Below are 24,211 nucleotides of genomic sequence, written 5' to 3'. Positions count from 1 at the left end.
CATTTAAACATCTCAAGTCTGCCTTTTCTTCCGCTCCCGTGCTCTCCAGACCTGACCCATCTAAACCCTTCCTATTGGAGGTAGATGCCTCCTCAGTGGGAGCTGGAGCTGTCCTTCTACAAAAAAATTCTTCCGGGCATGCTGTGACTTGTGGTTTTTTTTCTAGGACCTTCTCCCCGGCGGAGAGAAACTATTCCATCGGGGATCGAGAACTACTGGCCATTAAATTGGTGCTTGAGGAATGGAGGCACCTGCTGGAGGGATCAAAATTTCCAGTTATCATATACACTGATCACAAGAATCTCTCCTATCTCCAGTCTGCCCAACGACTGAACCCTCGCCAGGCTAGGTGGTCGTTGTTCTTTGCCCGTTTTAACTTTGAAATCCATTTTCGCCCTGCTGACAAGAACATTGGGGCCAATGCCCTCTCTCGTTCTTCTGATGCCTCTGAAGTAGAGGTCTCTCCGCAACACATCATTCCTCCGGACTGTCTGATCTCCACTTCTCCAGCTTCCATCAGGCAAACTCCTCCAGGGAAGACCTTCGTTTCTCCACGCCAGCGTCTCGGGATTCTCAAATGGGGACACTCCTCCCACCTCGCAGGCCATGTGGGCATCAAAAAATCCTTGCAACTCATCTCTCGATTTTATTGGTGGCCGACTCTGGAGACTGATGTTATTGATTTCGTGCCGGCCTGTACTGTCTGTGCCCGGGATAAGACTCCTCGCCAGAAGCCTGCTGGTCTCCTTCATCCTCTGCCTGTTCCTGAACAGCCTTGGTCACAGATTGGTATGGACTTTATTACGGACTTGCCCTCATCCCGTGGCAACACAGTTGTTTGGGTGGTCGTTGATCGATTTTCCAAGATGGCACATTTTATTCCTCTTCCTGGTCTTCCTTCAGCGCCTCAGTTGGCAAAGCAATTTTTTGTACACATTTTTCGCCTTCACGGTTTGCCCACGCATATCGTCTCAGATAGAGGCGTCCAATTCGTGTCTAAATTCTGGAGGGCCCTCTGTAAACAGCTCAAGATCAAATTAAACTTCTCTTCTTCTTATCATCCCCAATCCAATGGGCAAGTAGAAAGAGTTAATCAGGTCCTGGGTGACTATTTACGGCATTTTGTTTCCTCCCGCCAGGATGACTGGGCAGATCTTCTACCATGGGCCGAATTCTCATACAACTTCAGAGTCTCCGAATCTTCTGCTAAATCCCCATTTTTCGTGGTGTACGGCCGTCACCCTCTTCCTCCCCTCCCTACTCCCTTGCTCTCTGGTTTGCCCGCTGTGGATGAAGTGACTCGTGATCTTTCCACCATATGGAAAGAGACCCAAAATTCTCTATTACAGGCTTCATCCCGGATGAAAAGATTTGCTGATAAAAAAAGAAGAACTCCCCCCATTTTTGCTCCCGGAGACAAGGTATGGCTCTCCGCTAAATATGTCCGCTTTCGTGTCCCCAGTTATAAACTGGGACCACGCTATCTTGGTCCTTTCAAAATCAAGTGCCAGATCAACCCTGTCTCTTACAAACTCCTTCTTCCTCCTTCTCTCCGTATTCCCAATGCCTTCCATGTCTCTCTCCTTAAACCACTCATCCTCAACCGCTTCTCTCCCAAAGTTGTTTCTCCCACTCCAGTTTCCGGATCTTCTGACGTCTTTTCTGTGAAGGAGATTCTAGCATCCAAGACGGTCAGAGGTAAAAGATTCTTCTTGGTCGACTGGGAGAATTGCGGCCCTGAGGAGAGATCCTGGGAACCTGAGGACAACATCCTGGACAAAAGTCTTATCCTCAGGTTCTCAGGCTCCAAAAAGAGGGGGAGACCCAAGGGGGGGGGTACTGTTATGCCGAGCGCTCCGGGTCCCCGCTCCTCCCCGGAGCGCTCGCAGCGTTCTCTCATTCGCAGCGCCCCGGTCAGACCTGCTGACCGGGTGCGCTGCGATATTACTCCCAGCCGGGATGCGATTCGCGATGCGGGACGCGCCCGCTCGCGATGCGCATCTCGGCTCCCGTACCTGACCCGTTCCCCGTCTATGTTGTCCCGGCGCGCGGCCCCGCTCCTTAGGGCGCGCGCGCGCCGGGTCTCTGCCATTTAAAGGGCCGCTGCGCCACTGATTGGCGCAGCAGGCCTAATCAGTATTCTCACCTGTGCACTCCCTACTTATACCTCACTTCCCCTGCACTCCCTCGCCGGATCTTGTTGTCATTGTGCCAGTGAAAGCGTTTCCTTGTGTGTTCCTAGCCTGTGTTCCAGACCTCCTGCCGTTGCCCCTGACTACGATCCTTGCTGCCTGCCCTGACCTTCTGCTACGTCCGACCTTGCTCTTGTCTACTCCCTTGTACCGCGCCTATCTTCAGCAGTCAGAGAGGTTGAGCCGTTGCTGGTGGATACGACCTGGTTGCTACCGCCGCTGCAAGACCATCCCGCTTTGCGGCGGGCTCTGGTGAATACCAGTAGCAACTTAGAACCGGTCCACCAACACGGTCCACGCCAATGCCTCTCTGGCACAGAGGATCCACCTCCAGCCAGCCGAATTGTGACAAGCGTGTTCTGTGTATCAAGGACTAAAGTAATATAAAGTCAAAAGGAAACTGAATAGTCATGCGAAGTTAGAGATTGTTTGAATATACAGCATCAGAATGATGTGATGAATAGGACAAGAATGGGAAACTGTCCAGAAGTGGGGTAGGGGGAAAGGGATAGCCCAAAAGAAATGAGAAACACATAAAGTGAGAAAAGTAATAAGGCACAGGAATATAAGGAAAAACAAAGGAATAAGAAACGGCCGCCAAAGGTTCAGGACTGAGATTCCACTTTCGGCAATAGAATAGATGACCCTTGAGGTTCTTACTTTAGCAGTAGGGCAAGTTTCCAAGAAAGTGCAACAGAACAGTAAAAGATACTGGGCAGTGTGGTGGACCTAACTATTATATAGGGACAGTGTGGGGGACCTAACTACTACATAGGGACAGTGTGGGGGATCAAACTACTATATAGGGAGAGAGTGGGGGAGCTAACTACTATATAGGGACAGAGTGGGGGGGCTAACTACTATATAAGGACAGTGTACGGGAGCTAACTACTATATAGGGACAGAGTGGGGGAGCTAACTACTATATAAGGACAGTGTACGGGAGCTAACTACTATATAAGGACAGTGTACGGGAGCTAACGACTATATAGGGACAGAGTGGGGGAGCTAACTTCTATATAAGGACAGTGTACAGGAGCTAACTACTATATAAGGACAGGGTACGGGAGCTAACTACTATAGAAGGACAGTGTACGGGAGCTAACTACTATATAGGGACAGAGTGGGGGAGCTAACTACTATATAGGGACAGAGTGGGGGAGCTAACTACTATATAGGGACAGAGTGGGGGAGCTAACTACTATATAGGGACAGTGTGGAGGACTTTACTATATAAGGAGAGTGTGAAGGGCCTCTCAATAGGGTGACACTAAACCTGCTCCATTTTCCACCAGGGATCTTCCCTAAGAGATGAAGAACAGATGCTTAGAAGTGAGAACATTATAGAACTTGTTTTATCCATGTCAATACATTGGCACACTTGGTACTTTTCATATATCTGTCTGTGCTTCCATAACTTAGAAAATGTATTTTATTCTCCGGTACGAATAGTCAAAGAGGCATTCCCAGCTCCTGAACTGTTGCGGGCTGGAACGCCTCTTTGATCCCCCTCCCATCCCTGCTTCATTGACAGTCACATGGAAGTCAAGCCCTGTTTCCAAAATTTGTTCCGGCACTAATTGTGTGCAGTGCAAGTCATTCAAGCAAGGATAGGGTTCGGAGGGGCGAGCAAGGAGGCATTTCAGTCCTCAGCACTTCAGGGGCTTGGGAACACCTCTTTGACACTTGGCACTGAAGAATATAAACATTTCTATGTTATGATAGCACAGACAGATATATGAAAGATGCCATGTTCCCCTTGTCCTAAGAGCTAACAGTGACAGCAGTTTGGCCCATGAATTGCAGCTTCAAGGCTCTCAAAGGCCTGCAATGACCCACTTTCCACTGATACTGAGTAATACAGACAGGCCATGACCATACATTACCCCTATACTTTTACTGAATAAAAACATACACAGACTGTTATTTTCCCATACATTCACACCCGATTACCAGAATCTTCTGTCTCCTAGGTTGTTCTGGAGGTAGCCATTAGAGATGAGCGAACTTACAGTAAATTCGATTTGTCACGAACTTCTCGGCTCGGAAGTTGATGACTTATCCTGCGTAAATTAGTTCAGCTTTCAGGTGCTCCGGTGGGCCGGAAAAGGTGGATACAGTCCTAGGAAAGAGTCTCCTAGGACTGTATCCACCTTTTCCAGCCCATCGGAGCACCTGAAAGCTGAACTAATTTATGCAGGAAAAGTCATCAACTGCCGAGCCGAGAAGTTTGTGACGAATCAAATTTACTGTAAGTTCGCTCATCTCTAGTAGCCATCATCTGCACAACTACTGACTGGCTCGCCAGATTTTTGGGGAATTGACAATGCTCGATGTCCTTTACCAATACAGTAAGTTTATTACCAAGACAACACAACAGAGCAGGAGGAGATACTTGGGCAACAGTCAGTGACAGGAATGAAGATTTTAAGCTATATCATGTCTTCTAGCCATCCTTTGTTCATGCACCTGCAATCTTATTACATCTAATTATTTCCATTACTATATAAATGTTAATTGCTAGTTACAAAACAATACATCACCATATTGTCTCTACTAACTCCCGTAATCGGGGGTAAATAGAATTAAAAGCTTACTTCTTCCTTCCTGGACTCATGCCCAGAATGGAATGAAGAACACAAAATGCATACAGAATGAGAAAATACAAATGTAATTATACAAATATAATTTCCCAAATATGAGGTTATGCAGAGTTTCATACAGAAATTAACATATAGTGAGATTATAATAGGTGTGTCACCCAGAGAAGAGACCTGCACCTGTCAGACATTTAAAGCATGTCCTGCTTATATGCAATACATGTAACATACCAGAAAACCTTTGTATAGGACTAAATAAGGGAAGAGAATAAAGAGGAGAACTGAATGAACAGAGGAGGAATTGAGGAAAACTGAATAAAGGAAGGAAGCAACACTGCACTATGGAGATTGTAAAAAAGGGAGCATCACTGGACTAGGGGGATAGCAGAGAATGGAGCAGCACTGGACTATGGGGATAGTAGAGAAGGGAGCAGCACTGGACTATGGGGATAGTAGAGAAGGGAGCAGCACTGGACTATGGAGATAGTAGAGAAGGGAGCAGCACTGGACTATGGAGATAGTAGAGAAGGGAGCAGCACTGGACTATGGAAATAGAAGAGAAGGGAGCAGCACTGGACTATGGGGATAGTAGAGAAGGGAGCAGCACTGGACTATGGAAATAGAAGAGAAGGGAGCAGCACTGGACTATGGGGATAGTAGATAAGGGAGCAGCACTGGACTATGGAGATAGTAGAGAAGGGAGCAGCACTGGACTATGGGGATAGTAGAGAAGGGAGCAGCACTGGACTATGGAAATAGAAGAGAAGGGAGCAGCACTGGACTATGGGGATAGTAGATAAGGGAGCAGCACTGGACTATGGAGATAGTAGAGAAGGGAGCAGCACTGGACTATGGGGATAGTAGAGAAGGGAGCAGCACTGGACTATGGAAATAGTAGAGAAGGGAGCAGCACTGGACTATGGGAATAGTAGAGAAGGGAGCAGCACTGGACTATGGGGATAGTAGAGAAGGGAGCAGCACAGGACTATGGGGATAGCATAGAAGGGAGCAGCACAGGACTATGGGGATAGCAGAGAAGGGAGCAGCACTGGACTATGGGGATAGCAGAGAAGGGAGCACCACTGGACTATGGGAATAGTAGAGAAGGGAGCAGCACTGGACTATGGAGATTGTAGTAAAGGGAACAGCACTGGACTATGGGGATAGCAGAGAAGGGAGCAGCACTGGACTATGGCAATAGTAGTAAAGGGAGCAGCACTGGACTATGGGGATAGTAGAGAAGAGAGCAGCACTGGCCTATGGGAATAGTAGGGAAGGGAGCAGCACTGGACTATGGGGATAGTAGAGAATGGAGCAGCACTGGACTATGGGGAAAGCAGATAAGGAAGCAGCACTGGACTACTGAGATTGTAGAAAAGGGAGCAGCACTGGACTATGGGGATAGCAGAGAAGGGAGCAGCACTGGACTATGGGAATAGTAGAGAAGGGAGCAGCACTGGACTATGGAGATTGTAGAAAAGGGAGGAGCACTGGACTATGGGGATAGCAGAGAAGGGAGCAGCACAGGACTATGGGGATAGCAGAGAAGGAAGCAGCACTGGACTATGGGGATAGCAGAGAAGGGAGCACCACTGGACTATGGGAATAGTAGAGAAGGGAACAACACTGGACTATGGAGATTGTAGTAAAGGGAACAGCACTGGACTATGGGGATAGCAGAGAAGGGAGCAGCACTGGACTATGGCAATAGTAGTAAAGGGAGCAGCACTGGACTATGGGGATAGTAGAGAAGAGAGCAGCACTGGCCTATGGGAATAGTAGAGAAGGGAGCAGCACCGGACTATGGGGATAGTAGAGAATGGAGCAGCACTGGACTATGGGGAAAGCAGATAAGGAAGCAGCACTGGACTACTGAGATTGTAGAAAAGGGAGCAGCACTGGACTATGGGGATAGCAGAGAAGGGAGCAGCACTGGACTATGGAGATTGTAGAAAAGGGAGGAGCACTGGACTATGGGGATAGCAGAGAAGGGAGCAGCACTGGACTATGGGGATAGCAGAGAAGGGAGCAGCACTGGACTATGGGGATAGCAGAGAAGGGAGCAGTACTGGACTATAGTGATAGTAGAGAAGGGAGCAGCACTGGACTATGGAGATAGTAGAGAAGGGAGCAGTACTGGACTATGGGGATAGTAGAGAAGGGAGCAGCACTGGACTATGGAGATAGTAGAGAAGGGAGCAGCACTGGACTATGGGGATAGTAGAGAAGGGAGCAGTATTGGACTATAGTGATAGTAGAGAAGGGAGCAGTACTGGATTGTGGGGATAGTAGAGAAGGGAGCAGTACTGGACTATGGGGATAGTAGAGAAGGGAGCAGCACTGGACTATGGGGATAGTATAGAAGGGAGCAGAACTGGACTATGGGGATAGTAGAGAAGAGAGCAGTACTGGACTATAGTGATAGTAGAGAAGGGAGCAGAACAGGACTCTATGGACATAGTACAGAAGGAAATAGCACTGGACTATGGGGATAGTAGGGAAGGCAGCAGCATTGGACTATGGGGATAGTAGAGAAGGGAGCAGTACTGGACTATAGTGATAGTAGAGAAGGGAGCAGTACTGGATTGTGGGGATAGTAGAGAAGGGAGCAGTACTGGACTATAGGGATAGTAGTGAAGGGAGCAGCACTGGACTATGGGGATAGTAGAGAAGAGAGCAGTACTGGACTATAGTGATAGTAGAGAAGGGAGCAGAACAGGACTCTATGGACATAGTACAGAAGGAAATAGCACTGGACTGGGGAGATAGTAGAGAAGGGAGCGGCACTGTACTATGGAGATAATAGAGGAAGGGGCAGCACTAGAGGAGGGGGCAGTACTGGACTATGGAGATAATAGAGGAGGGGGCAGCACTAGAAGAGGGGGCTGCACTGTACTATGGAGATAATAGAGGAAGGGGAAGTATTAGAGGAGGGGCAGTACTGGACTATGGAGATAATAGAGGAGGGGACAGCACTGGACTATGGAGAAAATATAGGAGGGGTCAGCATTGGGATTTGGAGATAATGGAGGAAGGGGCAGCACTAAAAGAGGGACAGGACTGGACCATGGAGATAATAGAGGAGGGGCATCACTAGAGGAGGGGCAGCACTGGACTATGGAGATAATAGAGGAGGGAAAGCACTGGACTATGGAGATAATAGAGGAGGGACAGCACTGGATTTTGGAGATAATAGAGGAGAGGACAGCATTGGACTATGGATATTATAGAGGAGGAGGCAGCACTGGACTATGGAGATAATAGGGGGGCATTATTGAACTATGGAAATAGTGGAGGAAGGAGCAGCACTGGACGAGGGAGATAATAGAGGAGGGGTCGGCATTGGACTATGGAGATAGTAGAGGAGGGATCAGCACTGGACTATGGAGATAGTAGAGGAGGGATCAGCACTGGACTGTGGAGATAGTAGAGGAAGGATCAGCACTGGACTATGGAGATAGTAGAGGAGGGATCAGCACTGGACTATGGAGATAGTAGAGGAGGGATCAGCACTGGACTATGGAGATAGTAGAGGAGGGATCAGCACTGGACTATGGAGATAGTAGAGGAGGGATCAGCACTGGACTATGGAGATAGTAGAGGAGGGATCAGCACTGGACTATGGAGATAGTAGAGGAGGGATCAGCACTGGACTATGGAGATAGTAGAGGAGGGATCAGCACTTGACTGTATAGATAGTAAGAGAGTGTGAGAGTGTGCTGCACTAGACTATGGTGATAGTACATAGGAAATAGCACTGAACTATGGAGATAGAAGAGAAGGGAATAACACTGGACTATGGACATAGAGGAGGGATCAGTATTGGATTGTGTAGATAGTTGAGGAGGGATCAGCACTGGACTATGAAGATAGTACAAAAAAAAGCAGCACTAGACGGGAAGTATTAGAACTGTAAATAATAATGAGATAACGAGAACATATGATGACGGGGGCAGCTTCGTAATGGGGAGATAGGAAGAGACTGAGCGGTAGGAGATTGACTGGGGGGTCAGGTTAGGGGGTGCAAACAAATCAATCTACCTTGATCGGAATAGTTTGATACAGGGATATGGCAGTCAAGTCACATAAAAGCATCGGAGTGAGGAGACAGGAGGGAGGTCAGAAGCTTAGAAGTATTGGAGTAAAGGTTTAAGACTGAAAAGAACAGCACAGAAAATAAGTAAGTGGTAAAACGCACCTCCAGTATGTGAGGATACGATGGAAGGGATCAGTAAAGGTAATATTCCACATGATAACAATAGACAGGGGGACGGGGGGCAGTGGCACCGGAATGGATTCATGGGTGGGGGCAGAATTCTCGGAATGGGTAGTTATGAGTGGAGTGGACGACATTATTATTGGAAGATAAGGGGATTACTCAGCAGTAGTAAAGCAATGGGGCATACATAAATGGGGGGGGGGGGGGTTACTTTGTCACAGAGAACACACACTGTACATCACAAACACAATGACAGAACTTGGACCAACAGATTCTCCCATCTCTCACTAACACCAGTTTTGGTCATGTCCATATGGTGACAACATTTTTATATATTGTGAGATAGACGACAAACACACCTCACCTGTATCAACCAGCGTGGATCATCTAGTTGTGAGCTCCAAGTAGTTTCCCGGGTGATTCTGGAATCGGTTGTGATTGGCAACCGCAGGAAAGTCGCCAACCAATAATTCTCACCTTACAGAACGCAGCTGGCTGCCATGGTGACATTTTAATGACTTTACCATGGAAACAGCATCCTCCTCAAAGGGCGGGAAAGGACAATACAGCGGAGCACGCCGGCTAGTTATCTGCTCGTACTCCAGGGGTGGGCTGGAGGGAAATTATATTTAGAAGAAATCATCTTCGGCAGATTAGAGAGGAATATTGCAAACGCAGCGCTCCCTACAGATGTCATTATATTGTATTGTTTCTTCTCATCCTCCTCTCGGCAAGTTTCCATGGAGAGGTTGTGAAGACTGTGGCTGGTAATCAGGGGTCACCATGCTTGTCATCAGTAATGCCAGCTGCTGTATGCCATGTTCAGAACCATCCTTCCTTCATACAACTGGTTAAACTTCTTCCTTATGCCACTTACATATTAGACCCCTTCCTGCCATAACAAACCACCTGCAACTCAGAGTCCCCTTTCGACAACAGCTTCCAACATATTGTATCAAAACACCAGTATAAAGGATACAAACACCAACAGGTTTTGGATCCATTAGACCCTTAATCAGGGCATGGAGTTCCTTTCTGCTGTCAAACCACTTAGATGTCATAGTTGACTGCAGCATCTAAGGTAGTGTTTCCCAACCAGTGTACGCTGTGTTCCAGAGCCATCATTCTCTGATACTACTGGGTAAACTTCCCCCTGCTCATGCCAATTACATTTTAGGCACCTTCCTGCCATAACAACCCACCAGCAACTGAGTCCCCTTTTGACAACAGCTTCCAATGTATTGTATAAAAACACCAGTATATAGAATACTGTGGTAACCACGAGTGAAACCGGCGACCGCCACTACGCTGGGGGGTTAGCTACTTGGTTCTTGGGGGGGGTTATGAACCCAGGGTCGGATGGTATTAACCCTTAATGTCACGTGACGCCACTGTAGTCTTGGTATCTCCCGGGGTACTACAGGTCCGGGGAACTCCGTCTCCCCACAGACTAGGAGTTTTAGGTCTGCGCTATATTAGACTTCAGATTAAAGTCACTTACTGAAGTGTCGGTAGATTTGGGGATTTTCGCCGGAAGATAATGAATTGTCCTTTAGGAATTCTCTGATCAAGGCTGAAGTAAAGGCTTGCTATTAGTTGGGGTTACTTCATGCTTTTCTTATCTCCCTCATCTTTGCTCTCACTCCTCTGCGGATTCTCTCTGCTATTCCGGAGCTTCACCTCCTCTGAACTTGCTCGGACCTCCACTCTGTACTCTGAACTCAACTGCACTCCACACCTCTACTCCTCTACTCACAGGAAATGCCACCCCTTATAAGGGAAGGCTGAACTAAAGCCCATTAGCCAGGCAGCTGGGGATCATAGAGTTGTCTGTACCCCTTTAGGATTTACAATAAAGTTACATACAAGTAATAACATAATAGAACACCTTACACAAAAGTTTAGTCTAGCCCTCCACTCTCACATACCCTGACTAAGCATGAGGTTGCTAGGTAACATACTTAAAGCTACAGACACCTAATAACGGATTGCTAAGTTATAACAGTACAAATACACATTAGAAATGGTTTAGTCCCTGCAGGGGAGCCCCCAGGACACTGGAGGTCTCAATCTGACAGGGCCTACAATACATTGACACAATGTACCTGTACTGGGACACCACAAACCCCACCACTAAACAGAAGTCGTCCTCGACGATAAAGGTACTGTCGGATTGAAGAGCGAAGTGGCCTTGGGGCCATAAGAAGTCCTGAGGCATTTTATGCACAAACGTCCATTTCAGGCTTTGGAGAAATAAACACATAATAAGTCCTGAAGCATTTTACACACAAACGTCCATGTCAGGCTTTTAGAGGTAGGATACGAAACATTATTGGTGTAGGATACGTGGTTATTTGGGTCCCAGACAGAATATATACCTATTATATCTGATCAAAGTGTTTCGAACAGGATTTTCGACTGGGCCCCCTGCAATGGATCGACGTGGCTATCCCAGGACACATAGGACAGGGTAGAATTTGAGATGGTAGGTTGGACATTCGCTACCACCTGGACTGCAGCAGCTTGTGCCACAGAAGGATGATCAGTTGGTGCCGGCTCTTCGGGCCAAACCTCCGCCACTGCAGGAGGGGGCCCTGGCACTTTCGTGGGTACCCATGTTGCGGGCCGGCCCTCCGGTGGTGTAGGCCCGGGTACATCGGTGCACTGTAGATGACTTGTAGCTGGGTGATGACTTGCAGCTGTGTGATGACTTGCCACTGGATGATGTCTTGCAGCTGTGTCATGATGCTCCTCTCGGACAACGGTCTCCTTGATGCTTGGAGTTAAAAGTCCAAAGGGGTCAGAGTCCCAATCTTCTGAGGGGAAATAGGCAAAGGGAATCTGAGTAGGACGGCTGGGCCTGGTGATTGCTGCAGCCCATTCCCCCCTCAGGCTTTTCACGGGGATATATATCACAATTTCCCCAGGCTTTAGCGAATGTTGCTCAGGAGGCAGATAGTGTCTTTGCACCGCTCTCCGATTCACAAAGAGGGTGCCTCCGTGGTGACAGTCCGTGATAGTGCCGCAGCCCCTGATGCGGTCAAACTTAATGACTGTGGCTCTCCTGCGCTCAAGGGGAGGCTCGCCTTCCTTAGGTTGCTCAAGCCTGCGAATGTAGTATAACTCTGGCTGTTTCGTATCTTGTTGCTGCCGTTCCCTCTCCTCAAACGATAACCGCCTCGGCCCGTAGCACTCTAGCCTCTCCGCCCTCATCTGCCCTAGTATGGCAGCCACTTCGGCATCTCTTTGGGCTTTTTCTGACCGGGCCGGAGGAATGGGAGGCAGGGATTTCCCAGGCAACGGGAGGATATTGTCCCACATGTATTTGATAATGGCGGGCTCATCCCCGAACAGCCATCTAGGGAGCGGGGGTGATGGCGGGCGCGCAGCCGGCTGTGTGGCTTGTGGAGCTGGGGCGGCCGCGGCTAGCGGAGGTAGTGGAGCCTTTGCTTCAGGGCTGGCCTCCGGGCTAATGGAGGAGGGAGTGGAGAAATCAGCTTCCGCTGGGGTACTCACGTCCGACTCCGTCGGGATTTCTGCCCACGAGCCCCAGGTGCGGTGATGGGGCGATAACCTCACAGGCGATGGATCTCTGGAACTCCCGGGCGGCGTTGCGGCCAACTCGCCGTCATCCTCCGGCAACGGCACTTGGCAGTAGGCCTCGTCGGCCCCGAGGGACAGTCGCTGCAGCTTCTCCGCCAGCTCCCAGAACATCTCCGATGCCGCCGCGGCAATCTTCCGACCCTCGGACTCCATCTTGGAACTCTCGGTACACGTGGGGCTCTTGGTCTCCGCCATCTTTGCTCTCCTCTGTAGTACTTCCTGCAGACTGAAGAGGCCGCTGTGTGTCTCCCCTTTTATGAAGATCTTCACCAAAATGGCCGCCAGCCAGAAATGCATCATCGGCTGCGCCTGGGACCGGAAGTTGCACAGCAGCGTATCCTCTTCATCCGCCCCCTTGGCAACAGGGGCTGGACTTCTTCCGTTCCACTTGGCTCTGGACACAACCACACTATTTCCTCGCCCAGGGGCGGGGCGAAGACTATGGCGGGAGTCCTGTGAGCTCTTTTCCAGAGGATCTTTAACTCTTTCAGGTACCGGGAAGTTTTTGGCGCGAAGCATCATTTCTGTCTTTCCTTTACACATGGCGGTTCTTTGACTTTAGAGAACACTTCTCGTGACTGATAATGCAATAAACTTCACCTTCCCCACCATTTGTATTTGCGCCTCGGCAGACAATTTGTTTTCTATGACCCAGTCCCGTACACAGTTCAGACTTGGGGGGGAAAGGACTTGCTTTAGTGGCTGAATAGTTAAGGCGTACACCTGAATCCTGTTCGTGACGCCAAAAAGGTGGCTCTCACTCCTCTGCGGATTCTCTCTGCTATTCCAGAGTTTCACCTCCTCTGAACTTGCTCGGACCTCCACTCTGTACTCTGAACTCAACTGCACTCCACACCTCTACTCCTCTACTCACAGGAAATGCCACCACTTATAAGGGAAGGCTGAACTAAAGCCCATTGGCCAGGCAGCTGCAGATCATAGAGTTGTCTGTATCCCCTTTAGGATTTACAATAAAGTTACATACAAGTAATGACATAATAGAACACCTTACACAAAAGTTTAGTCTAGCCCTCAGTCCTCCACTCTCACATACCCTGACTAAGCATGAGGTAGGTAACATACTTAAAGCTACAGACACCTAATAACGGATTGCTAAGTTATAACAGTACAAATACACATTAGAAATGGTTGAGTCCCTGCAGGGGAGCCCCCAGGACACTGGAGGTCTCAATCTGACAGGGCCTACAATACCTTGACACAATGTACCTGTACTGGGACACCACAATACAAACACTGACGGGTTTCAGATCCATTGGACCCTTAATCAGGTTATGGAGTTCCCTTCTGCTGTCTAACCACTTAGATATCACAGTGGACTGCAGCATCTAAATAAGTGTTTCCCAACCAGTGTGTCTCTCTAGCTGTTGCAAAACTACAACTCCCAGCATGCCTGGACAGCCAAAGGCTGTCTAGCTTGCTGGGAGTGGTAGTTTTGCAACAACTGGAAGTGCATTGGTTGGAAAATACAGCTGTAGACTATAAGTTGTCATACACATCCCACACACAGTGAATGCTGTAACAATTTTGAGATATGGGTAGAAACTCTGACACGTTTTGGATCCATTGGACCCTTAATCATGGTATGCAGTCCCCTTCTGCTGTCAAACCACTTAGATGTCATTGTTGACTGCAGTTCCCAACCAGTGTATGCTGTGTTCCAGAGCCATCCTTCTCTGATACAACTGGGCAAACTTCTCCCTGCTTATGCCACTTACATATTAGGCACCTTCCTGCCATAACAACCTACCAGTAACTAGGAGTCCTCTTTTGACAACAGCTTCCAACATATTGTATAAAAACACACCAGCATATAGGATACAAACACCAACGGGTTTCGGATCCATTGGACCCTTAATCCGGGCATGGAGCCCCCTTCTGCTGTCAAACCACTTAGATGTCACAGTGGACTGCAGCATCTAAGGAAGGCTTTCCCAACCAGTGTGTCTCTCCAGCTGTTGCATAACTACAACTCCCAGCATGCCAAAGGCTGTCCGGGCTTGCTGGGAGTTGTAGTTTTGCAACAGCAGGAAGCGCACTGGTTGGGAAACACTTCCTTAGATGCTATATGTTGAGATATGGGTAGAAAAACCGACGCGTTTTGGATCAATTGGACCCTTAATCATGGTCTGCTATCAAACCAATTAGATGTCACAGTTGACTGCGGCATCTAAGGCAGTGTTTCCAGAATCATCCTTCCCTGATACAACTGGTTAAACCTCTCCTTCCTTATGTTACTTACAATCATGGCCATAAATGTTGGCACCCCTGACATTTTTTTAAGAAAATGAAGTATTTCTCACAAAAAAGGATTATAGTAACACATGTTTTGCTTGCTATACACATGTTTATTATCTTTATGTGTATTGGAACTAAACAAAAAAAAAAGAGGAAAACAAAAACAAATTGGACATAATGTCACCAAACTCCAGAAATGGGCTGGACAAAATTATTGGCACCCTTAACTTAATATTTGGTTGCACACCCTTTGGAAAAAATAACTGAAATCAGTGGCTTCCTATAACCATCAATAAGCTTCTTACACCTCTCAGCCGGAATGTTGGACCACTCTTCCTTTGCAAACTGCTCCAGATCTCTCTTATTGGAAGGCACCTTTTCCCAAAAGCAATTTTAAGATCTCTCCACAGGTGTTCAATGGGATTTAGATCTGGACTCATTGCTGCCACTTCAGAACTCTCCAGCGCTTTGTTGCCATCCATTTCTGGGGGCTTTTTGACGTATGTTTGGGGTTATTGTCCTGCTGGAAGACCCAAGATCTCAGACACAAACCCAGCTTTCTGACACTGGGCTGTACAGTGCGACCCAAAATCCGTTGGTAATCCTCAGATTTCATGATGTCTTGTACACATTCAAGGCCCCCAGTGCCAGAGGCTGTAGGTACTGTGTTCTTTTCTTTGTAGGCCTCATTCTGTTTTCGGTAAACAGTAGAATGATGTGCTTTACCAAAAAGCTCTATCTTGGTCTCATCTGTCCACAAGACATTTTCCCAGAAGGATTTTGGCATACTCAAGTTCATTTTGGCAAAATGTAGTCTTGCTTTTTTATGTCTCTGTGTCAGCATAATAAAGCAAGCAATTTAAATGTTGACGGATAGTTCGCTCTGACACTGATGCTCCCTGAGCCTGCAGGACAGCATGAATATCTTTGGAACTTGTTTGGGGCTGCTTATCCACCATCCGGACTATCCCGCGTTGACAATTTTCATCAATTTTTCTCTTACATCCACGCCCAGGGAGATTAGCTACAGTGCCATAGGTTGCAAACTTCTTGATAATGTTGCGCACTGTGGACAAAGGCAAATCTAGATCTCTGGAGATGGACTTGTAACCTTGAGATTGTTGATATTTTTCCACAATGTTGGTTCTCAAGTCCTCAGACAGTTCTCTTCTCCTCTTTCTGTTGTCCATGCTTAGTGTGGCACACACAGACACACAATGCAAAGACTAAGTGAACTTCTCTCCTTTTTATCTGCTTTCAGGTGTGATTTTTATATTGCCCACACCTGTTACTTGCCCCCAGGTGAGTATAAAGGAGCATCACATGCTTGAAACAATCTTATTTATCCACAATTTTGAAAGGGTGCCAATAATTTTGTCCAGCCCATTTTTGGAGTTTGGTGTAACATTATGTACAATTTGCTTTTTTTTTCTTCCCTTTTTTGGTTTAGTTCCAATACACACAAAGGGAATAAACATGTGTATAGCCAAACATGTGTTACTGCAATCCTTTTCTGTGAGAAATACTTCATTTTCTTGAAAAATTTCAGGGGTGCCAACATTTACGGCCGTGACTGTACATATTTGGCCCCCTCCTGCCATAACAACCCACCCGTAACTGGGAGTCCCCTTTTGACAACAGCTTGCAACATATTGTATCAAAACATCAGTATATAGGATACAAACACTGACAGGTTTTGGATCCATTGGACCCTTAATCAGGGCATGGATTTCCCTTCTGCTGTCTAACCAATTAGATATCACAGTGGACTGCAGCATCTAAGGAAGTGTTTCCCAACCAGTGTGCCTCTCCAGCTGTTGCAAAAACTACCACTCACAGCATGCCCGGACAGCCAAAGGCTGTCCGGGCTTGCTGGGAGTTGTAGTTTTTGCAACAGCTGGAAGCGCACTGGTTGGGAAACACAGCTGTAGACTATGTTCTGCCGGCGCCCTCTATATTCCACTGTGTGAACATAGCCTCAGAGTTTTTTTCTTTGCCACCAGGGTCTTGGCGAGTGCTATTAGGGGGTCTCTGCTGAGGGGTGTATGGTCTGTGCTATTATATAATTACGCGCTGCATATTTGCGGCTGGTATATCGTCTTTTGTGCGACCAAGGAAAGGGAAGGGGGCGACACTATTACTGAAGCACAAAAAGCAGTGGGGCTGTTACTGTGTGGAAAATCTAGGGGGCATTATTACTTAGGTGAGATGATACATACTGTAAGCCGTGCTTTCAATAAAACATAAGAAATTATTCATGCATGCGCAGGATCGGGGGCTTAATATTAGACACATTACTTCCTAGTGTAATGCAATAACGAAGAGCACGAACAAACAGTACAAACTGGTAATACTTAGCGAAGTGTCTGCATTTATGCCCAATAAGGGACATTCGTTGTATTTTAGTAATATATATATATGGATACAATGAATACAGTTTGTATCACAGCAGACAGGGGGCCCTAATTGTAGCACTCTGGTGACATCTAGAGGCTTAAGGTGGTACTATTAATCAGCTTAGACCAGTGTTTCCCAACCAGTGTGCCTCCAGCTGTTGCAAAACTACAACTCCCAGTATACCCGGACAACCTCTGGCTGAAATAATACAAAAATTATGTAAGGTGCGCTTCATAAAATCTAAACCCCCCCCCCCCCCCCCCCAAAAAAAAAAAGTTACAATATGGTTTTTTTGTTTTTCAATCTCTCCCCACAAATAAAATTTTTGGTTGCGCTGTACATTTTTTTGTCAAAGGAAAGGTGTCATTATAACAGTGTTTCCCAACCAGGGTGCCTCCAGCTGTTGCAAAACTACAACTCACAGGCACGCTGGGAGTTGTAGCTTTGTAAACAGGTGGAGGCACCCTGGTTGGAAAACACTGCATTATAAAGTATAATTGGTCCCGCAAAAAACAAGCCATCAGATGGGTCTGTGAATAGAAAAATAAAAGAGTAATGGGGGAGATTTATCAACACTTGTACTGAGAAAAAGTTGACTAGTTGCCCGTAGCAACCAATCAGATTGCCTCTTTTATTTCTGAGAGGCCTTTTTAAATGAAATAAGCAATCTGGTTGCTATGGGCAACTGGTTGACTTTTCCTTAGCACAAGTTTTGATGAATCTCCCCCATAATGTCTCTTAGGCAGCCGGGAAACATGTCTGTGTCCTCAAGGCAAAAAATATTGACTCCTTAAAGGGGTTATCCAGGAAAAAACTTTTATATATATATATATATATATATATATATATATATATATATATCAACTGGCTCCAGAAAGTCAAACAGATTTGTAAATTACTTCTATACATTTTACTTAATCCTTTCAGTACTTATGAGCTGCTGAAGTTGAGTTGTTCTTTTCTGTCTAAGTGCTCTCTCATGACATGTGTCTCGGGAACTGTCCAGAGTAGAAGCAAATCCCCATAGCAAACCTCTTCTACTCTGTGCAGTTCCCGAGACAAGCAGAGATGTCAGCAGAGAGCACTTTTGCCAGACAGAAAAGAACAACTCAACTTCAGCAGCTGATAATTATTGGAAGGAGTAAGATTTTTTAATAGAAGCAATTTACAAATCTGTTTAACGTTCTGGAGCCATATAAATAATCGATATAAAAAAAAAATACCCCTTTAAGGAGTTAATACAGAAGTCAAAAATAGACATTCACAGTTCCATTAACCCCTAAAAGACGCAGGGCGTAAATGTGCGCCCGCTCTTACTGTATGGAGCGTGCTCAGCAGCCAGGACCCATGGGTAAAGGGGTATTCAAGGAAAAACGTTTTTTTTATTTTATTTTTACATCAACTGGCTCCAGAAAGTTAAACAGATTTGTAAATTACTTCTATTAAAAAAATCTTAATCCTTTCAATAATTAACAGCTGCTGAAGTTGAGTTGTTATTTTCTGTCTGGCAACAGTGCTCTCTGCTGACATCTCTGCTTATCTCGGGAATTGCACAGAGTAGAAGAGGTTTGCTATGGGGATTTGCTTCTAAACTGGGCGGTTCCCGAGACAGGTGTCATCAGAGAGCACTTAGACAGAAAAGAACAACTCAACTTCAGCAGCTCATAAGTACTGAAAGGATTAAGATTTTTTAATAGAAGTCATTTACAAATCTGTTTAACTTTCTGGAGCCAGTTGATATATATATATTAAAAAAAAATAGTTTTTTCCTGGATAACCCCTTTAATACCAGGCAAAGATGATTGGGCAGAATGTCCGGCATTAACCCTTTAGATGCCGCAATTAATGTTGATCGCAGGAAAAAAATAATAATTGCCAATTATTTCAGGGCCAGTTGGTTTTGTTTCGCCGTAGAAACTATAGCGAGGCTTGGATAAGATCCAGAATGAGGCTTGGATAGCTGCTATAACATGGCAGAAGGCTAGTAGCAAAGCAAGTAGACAGAATACAAGGCCTATACTGAGGCTCGTTGCCTGGGAGACACTGAGTCACCTGGTCATAGTTGGCCAATCAACAGTGAAGAGAATAGATCATAGAGAGGACCTGTAAATGTTAGTACTGGGTGTAGCTATAAAGCAGTGGTCTCCAACCTGCGGACCTCCAGATGTTGTAAAACTACAACTCCCAGCATGCCCGGACAGCCAACGGCTGTCCGGGCATGCTGGGAGTTGTAGTTTTGCAACATCTGGAGGTCCGCAGGTTGGAGACCACTGCTATAAAGGGTGCAGAGGTAGCAATCACCTAAGGGGGCACCAAAGCACATCTGCCTCATAACAGACCAGTATTATACTAAGCACATGAGGGGAGATTTATCAAAACCTGTGCAGAGAAAATTTGCCCAGTTGCCCACAGCAACCAATAAGCTCGCTTCTTTCATTTTTAAAAGGGGTACTCCGCTGCTCAGCGTTTGGAACAAACTGTTCCGAACGCTGGAGCCAGCAGCTCGTGACATCATAGCCCCGCCCCCTTATGATGGCACTCCCTGCCCCCTCAATGCAAGTCTATGGGAGGGGGCGTGACAGCTGTCATGCCCACTCCCATAGGTTTGCATTGAGGGGGCAGGGCGTGACGTCATGAGGGGGCGGGGCGGGGCTATGGCCTCACGGGCTGCTGGCTCCAGCGTTCGGAACAGTTTGTTCCAAATGCTGAGCAGTGGAGAACCCCTTTAAAGAGACCTCTGAAAATGAAAGAAGTGGTCCGATTGGTTGCTATGGGCAACTGGGCAATTTTTTCCTCTGATCAGGTGTTAATAATTCTCCCCCATGGGGCCCAATTGCAGATTTTGAATGCCTCTGTGTTAGTATCTGATCATATAACTATAGAATGATAATCATAGATCATCTTAGTCACATTACAAAATGCAACCAATCACAGCTCAGCTTTCATATTGTTACGAGCTCTGGGAAAATGAAAGCTCAACTGTCATTGGTTGTTATGGGCAACAAAGACAGTTTTATACCCATAAGGGGAGATTCATCAAAACCTGTCCAGAGGAAAAGTAGCAGAGTCGCCCATTGCAACCAATCAGAACGTTTCTTTAATTTTCAAAAATGAAAGAAGTGATCTGATTGGCTGCTATGGCCAACTCTGCAACTTTTCCACTGGACGGGTTTTGATACACCTCCCCCATTGTATATAAGGGCCCAAATAAAGAGAATTGGGGGAGAGGAGGGGGTTTACGATTAACCCCTTACTGACCTCCCATTTGTGTTTTTACAGTGATCATATGGCCTGGACTGGCAATTGTGCTCTCCGGGAAGGTTCCTGGTGGGCCAACCAGATTGTCAGTCCATAAGCCAGCGTTAACTATACACGAGTCTTAATGGCGCATTTACAGTTAAATTCTGAACTTGTTTGACAGAGCGAAGAGACATTGGCCATCTTCCAGATGATGAAAATATTATCTATTAACCCTGTATAGGCTGCACAATGATGGATCAATTGCTGTTTATAGATGATTTGTTTCTCAAAAAGCCAACTAAGAGATTCTCAAAGCCGGGCATGAATTTCGTCCCCATTGCGGTCCCTTTTTGCTATATATAGTCTATTGTAGAAGGTAAAATAGTTGTGTTGAAGACTGAAACATATTCTCTCAATTATATAATTTCTCTGAGGTACTGGCATCTGCATGTCATTATGTAGGTCAGGCATAGGCAACCTTCGGCACTGCAGATGTTTTGGACTACATCTCCCATGATGCTTTGTAAGAATTTTGGCTGTAAGAGCATCATGAGAGATATAGTCCAAAACATCTGCAGTGCCAAAGGTTGCCTATGCCAAATGTAGGAAATAGAAATTAGCTGTAGTGCCCAGGTGGTGGCCAGTAATAGTAGAAAGGGAACTCATACCCATGGTAAGGAACTTATAATCATCTTCCCAGGATATAGTTAGTTATGGCTTCTTTTATGAATTCTTCTGAGTCTTTAATCTTGTATTTACACGCACAGCATTCTGTGCAGATTTGATTCGTAGGGTTTGAAGCAGCAGATTTTATGCTGCAGATTTCCATGTAAACTAAATGACTGAACATGGCTTCAAATCCTGCACATCAAACCTGTGCAGAGTACTGTATGTGTGAATATACCCTAAAGGGGTTTTCCAGCATTTTAAAATGTATCCCCTATCAACACGATCTCCAAAATGGGGTCTGAATCTCCCTGTGCATGGAGCGGGGTGGATACCATGCATTATCTGTGGGAGCACCAGAGATACACAAGCACTGAGCACTGTGACATATAATTTGCTTGTTAGGCGGGGAAAACCTTTTTCCAAAACTTTTTTTCTGTAGGTGGATAGGTAAGATTTAAAGGGAAGTTAAAGTGAGCCTGTTATCAGATTTCCCCACATATAATGCGTGGCAACACATTATATATATAGTAAAATATTCTTCCATGTCATGACCAGGAGACGCCCTTGCTGGCAGCGATGTTTAGGATATGAAGTTTTATAGGTGTCCCCCGTGAGCCCGTAAGTAGTCCCCTGGGCGGAATCCATCCTCTTCTAGTCCCATCTGCTTGGGCTGTAATCACACCACCTCAGCGTGATTGACATCCCGGCGCCAACAATCCTAAGCAAACAGAGCAGAGCAATGACGTAGGCCATGCTCAGGCTGTCAATCATGCTGATGGGTCATGAATACAGCCCGAGCAGACAGGACTAGAAAGGGGACATCTTAGAGACTGGCAGGGGACACTTTTTAAACTTCATATGTTCACTAGTGTTGAGCGCGAATATTCAAAATGTGAATTTTTACCACGAATATCAGCACTTCACAAATATTTAAAATATACTGATATATATTCGTAATGCCGAATATTCGTTTGGTTTTTTTAATGCAAATTTTTATGCAAATTTGTATGCGAATATTGGCATTTCCAGACTGGACACTGATCCCCCCCCTTCTTTTAGGTGAAAGATAAAATTGCGCATGCGCACTATGCCAATTTCATTATGAATTTTCGCATGAAAAAAAAAAACGATCATAGTGAATATGCGAATTTCACGACTATAGGACGAATATTTGTCCATATATTTGAGAAATATGGCCTATGCCGCTCATCACTAATGTTCACCAACGCTGCCGGCAAGAACGTCTCCCGGGGATGGTGAGGAAGAAGACTGTACCATATATAACTTCAGAAAGAGAAATGATGGAAGGCACTCACGTTACTGTAGCGGTGCAGGTTTCTTTATTCGGGGTGCATTCGTTACATTCGCGGGACGCCAGGTCCGATCAGACGCGCGCTGTCTGTGTAGCGCGGAATAGCTATTGCCATGCTGCTTGTCTGAATGTAACGAATGCACCCCGAATAAAGAAACCTGCACCGCTACAGTAACGGGAGTGCCTTCCATCATTTCTCTTTCTCAAGTTTTCAATCCTGACTGCATTTTCTGGGGAAAGAGCACCACGGTGCGAGGGCAATAGACTGTTGCTACCTAGTGCTGTACAGGTGTTCCGTGATTCAGCTAGTCCGCTGCAAACAGTTAGTGCCGATCTAATCTATATCTCCTTCTACATTGTTTGTACCATATATAACGCTTTGGCACGCATTATACATGGCAAAATCTGAGGACGGGTTCCCTTTAAAGGGATACTCCGGTGAAAACCTTTTTTCTTTTAAATCAACTGGTGGCAGAAAGTTAAACATATTTGTAAATTACTTCTATTAAAAAATCTTAATCCTTCCAGTACTTATTAGCTGCTGAATGCTACAGAGGAAATTCCTTTCTTTTTGGAACACTGATGACATCACGAGCACAGTGCTCTCTGCTGACATCTCTGTCCATTTTAGCAACCGTGCATAGCAGATGCATAGCAGATGTATGCGAAGAGCAGCATGGTGGCTCAGTGGTTAGCACTGCTGCCTTGCAGTGCTGGGGACTTGGGTTCAAATCCCACTAAGGACAACAATAAATAAAGTGTTATTATTATAATAATGTCAGCAGAGAGAACAGTGCTCGTGATGTCATCAGAGAGCATTCCAAAAAGAAAATAATTTCCTCTGTAGTATTCAGCAGCTAATAAGTACAGGAAGGATTAAGATTTTTTAATAGAAGTAATTTACAAATATGTTTAACTTTCTGCCACCAGTTGATTTAAAAGAAAAAAGGTTTTCACCGGAGTACCCCTTTAACAGTAAAAAAGATAAATATAGTTCTACCTTCAACACAATTCTTCTAATCTCACATAAACCCAGACATATAGCAGAGAAGGGAATGATTTATGTCAGAAATGTTTATGCGTTCTCTCTCGAATATTGAAAAAGATAAAGAAAAGAGGAGAAAAGGAAAGAGAAGGAGGAGGAAAATGGATCTGTCAGACCTGTCTGACCATGAGATTGACCTCCTCATTGAGATGATGGTGGAGATGATGATGGAGGAAGAAAAGGAGGAAGAGGAGAAGAATAGGAATAATGAGGTCAGAGAAGAGATGGAAGAGGAGAAGGAGAAGTAAGTGGAGGGATAGAAGTAGTCTATTAGGCTGGGTTCACACCACGTTTTTCAAATACGGTAACCGTATACGGTTTTCCGCAAAAAAACGTATACGACCGTATCCGAAACCGTATGCATAGAGAATGCATTGTAAACCGTATGCCAAATGTTGTGTACGGTTGCATCCGTTTTGCCTCGGATACGCTTTTGCCGATTTTTCAACTGTAGGAAAAAACGCTGTCGACCACGTTTTTGCCTCCGGTTGGAAAACCGTATGCGAACCGTCTGCGGTTCTTTTAACATTGTTGTCTATGAGAACCGTACACAGAATTTCAGAATACGGTTGCACACGGTTTTTCTAATCCGTTTTTGGAGTTGACACATGCGCAGATTGGAATTTCAATAGAACAATAGTAACTTTATTAAATTGCTAGAAAACTAATTCCAACAAA

The 24,211-nt window shown here is 45.9% G+C and overlaps 2 protein-coding genes across 8 annotated transcripts in view; one reads left to right on the top strand and one right to left on the bottom strand.

The window, feature by feature from the left end:
- Window positions 1–24,211, top strand: part of LOC130291730 (uncharacterized protein DDB_G0283697-like) — a 34,174-nt gene that overhangs the window by 8,189 nt on the left and 1,774 nt on the right. For 2 of the 6 annotated variants that reach the window (XM_056540887.1, XM_056540883.1), the window contains exon 2: window positions 23,594–23,777. In XM_056540887.1, the coding sequence (XP_056396862.1) occupies window positions 23,635–23,777 (143 nt within the window). In that variant the 5' untranslated portion in view covers window positions 23,594–23,634. Of the gene's footprint in view, window positions 1–19,241; window positions 19,379–19,532; window positions 19,558–19,990; window positions 20,124–20,688; window positions 20,884–23,593; window positions 23,778–24,211 lie in introns of those variants that run through there. The other 4 variants (XM_056540886.1, XM_056540885.1, XM_056540888.1 and 1 more) reach the window with 4 other exon arrangements.
- Window positions 1–24,211, bottom strand: part of LOC130291728 (synaptosomal-associated protein 25-like) — a 40,155-nt gene that overhangs the window by 15,482 nt on the left and 462 nt on the right. Inside the window, exon 1 of one of the 2 annotated variants that reach the window (XM_056540882.1) lies at window positions 9,376–9,844. The exons of the other annotated variant lie outside the window; for it this stretch is intronic. The gene's annotated coding sequence lies outside the window, so the exon portion shown is untranslated. Of the gene's footprint in view, window positions 1–9,375; window positions 9,845–24,211 lie in introns of those variants that run through there. 2 annotated transcript variants of the gene reach the window in all.

This window comes from Hyla sarda, chromosome 9 (assembly GCF_029499605.1).
Source record: "Hyla sarda isolate aHylSar1 chromosome 9, aHylSar1.hap1, whole genome shotgun sequence".
Classification (NCBI taxonomy): Eukaryota; Metazoa; Chordata; class Amphibia; order Anura; family Hylidae; genus Hyla; species Hyla sarda.
This window is presented reverse-complemented; position numbering and strand designations above follow the sequence as displayed.